The sequence below is a fragment of the Acanthisitta chloris genome, unplaced genomic scaffold (genome assembly GCF_000695815.1).
Source record: "Acanthisitta chloris isolate BGI_N310 unplaced genomic scaffold, ASM69581v1 scaffold4011, whole genome shotgun sequence".
Taxonomy (NCBI): Eukaryota; Metazoa; Chordata; class Aves; order Passeriformes; family Acanthisittidae; genus Acanthisitta; species Acanthisitta chloris.
In genome coordinates, this window is record NW_008657488.1 from 50,425 (window position 1) to 52,153 (window position 1,729).

General features: G+C 46.0%; 1 protein-coding gene across 1 annotated transcript in view; it reads right to left on the bottom strand.

The window, feature by feature from the left end:
- Positions 1–1,729, bottom strand: part of LOC103811732 (kinesin-like protein KIF21A) — a gene marked incomplete at its 5' end in the record, with an annotated part of 54,196 nt that overhangs the window by 48,654 nt on the left and 3,813 nt on the right. The window contains 1 exon segment of the mRNA XM_009084720.1: positions 1–57. This exon segment is cut by the window's left edge and continues 3 nt beyond it. Within this exon segment, the coding sequence (XP_009082968.1) occupies positions 1–57 (57 nt within the window).

Consider the following 1,729-nt stretch of genomic DNA (forward strand, 5'->3'; position numbering starts at 1 on the left):
CTTTGCATCAATGTCACGTGTGGTATCAAACAGATCAAGAATTTCTTCATTGTAAAGCTGAGAAGAAAAAGGCAAAAAACCACATCATTTTAGGAAGGAATTCCTCCAAGGACTAACAAATCTATGCATGGCACTTACTGAAAGTTGTAAAAACCCAAATGCCTTGGCTCCCAAAAAAGGATGCTGTGAAACATCCAACTTACAAGACCAATAAGGGTGATAGAGCTGCTGCAAATTAAGTGACCTGCAAAACTTTCTATTATGCTACCCAAAGGAGCAGTGACTTCCTCCACATCAGCAGATCCAGGCAAAACTTCCTTGGTGTGACCAGGGAAGGGTAGGCTGTCAATGCCAGCAGAACAAGAGTGGCAGTGGTTTCTGTAGCAGGCACCTGCTGTCTTCAGATTTGACCTTGAGCTTTTCTTTTGTTGATTCAGTTGGTTGGACCCTCCTCCAAACACTTCAAATTCACTCCACTCGCTCTCCCTGCCATCACACTTTTCCTCATCTCCTCTCTCACACCTTAAGAATTCTATGTCTCTCACTCATTTAGATAAACTCTTCCTGCCCTGAAGGAATTTGACATAAAATAGTTTTTGTGTAACCTGCATCTTACAGACACCAAGAAGCAGTCCAAAAAAACTATGGCACAGCTTCTTGAGCAGGGATTTTGTATTTCATAAGAATTTCTGAGTTTTATGAAAGGTGTTTAGAGGAGAAAAAACAAACAAACAACACACCCACTGAGTGTCTCATGGCTCAGGTCTCCACTGACATACACTGGAACATTTCCAATATCTTTAATGTAGTTATGCCAATTCACTTCAGCACAGCTCAGGCCAGACTAATTCAACTCTTGATCAAAATCCCTAGGTAAAAGTCAAAGAACCACCACAGTAGATCTGTATTCACCTGAGGTATTAGGGACATTCCTATTTAACATCTTTATTGACAATCTGGACGCAGGGATTGAGTGCACCCTCAGTAAATTTACAGACAACACTAAGTTGGGTGGGGGTGTCGATCTACCTGAGGGTAGGAAAGCTCTACAGAGAGACCAGGACCAACTTGACCAATGGGCTGAGAACAACTGCATGAGGGTCAATAAGACTCAGTGCTGGTCCTTCACTTGGGACACAACAATCCCATGCAGTACTACAGGCTGGGGGAGGAGTGGCCCAAGAGTTGTCAGAAAGGGACTTGGGAGTGCTTGTGGCAGTGGCTCAGTATGTGCCAACAGTGTGCACAGGTGGCCAAGAAGGCCAATGGCATCTTGGTCTGTATCAAGGATAGTGTGGCAGCAGGACTAGGGAAGGGATCATCCCCCTGCAGTCAGCACTCATGAAGTCACACCTCAGTGCTGTGGTCAGGTTTGGGTCCTTCACTTTAGAAAAAGGACATTGAGGTGCTGGAACTAGTCCAGCCAAAGGGCAGAAAAGGTCTAGAACACATGTCATATGAGGAAGGACTGAGGGACTTGGGCTTGTTTAGCCTTGAGAAGAGGCTCAGGGGTGACCTCATGGCTCTTTACAGCTACCTGACAGGGGGTTGTATAGAGGTGGGGGATGGTCTCTCCTGCCATGGCTGCAGTGACTACACTAGAGGGAATGGCCATGAGCTGAGACAGGGGAGAGTCAGATCAGGTATTAGGAAAAATGTTTTCCCCTGTTAGGATGTTCAGGCACTGGAACAGGTTTCCCAGGGAGGTGGTGGAGTCACCATCCCTGGA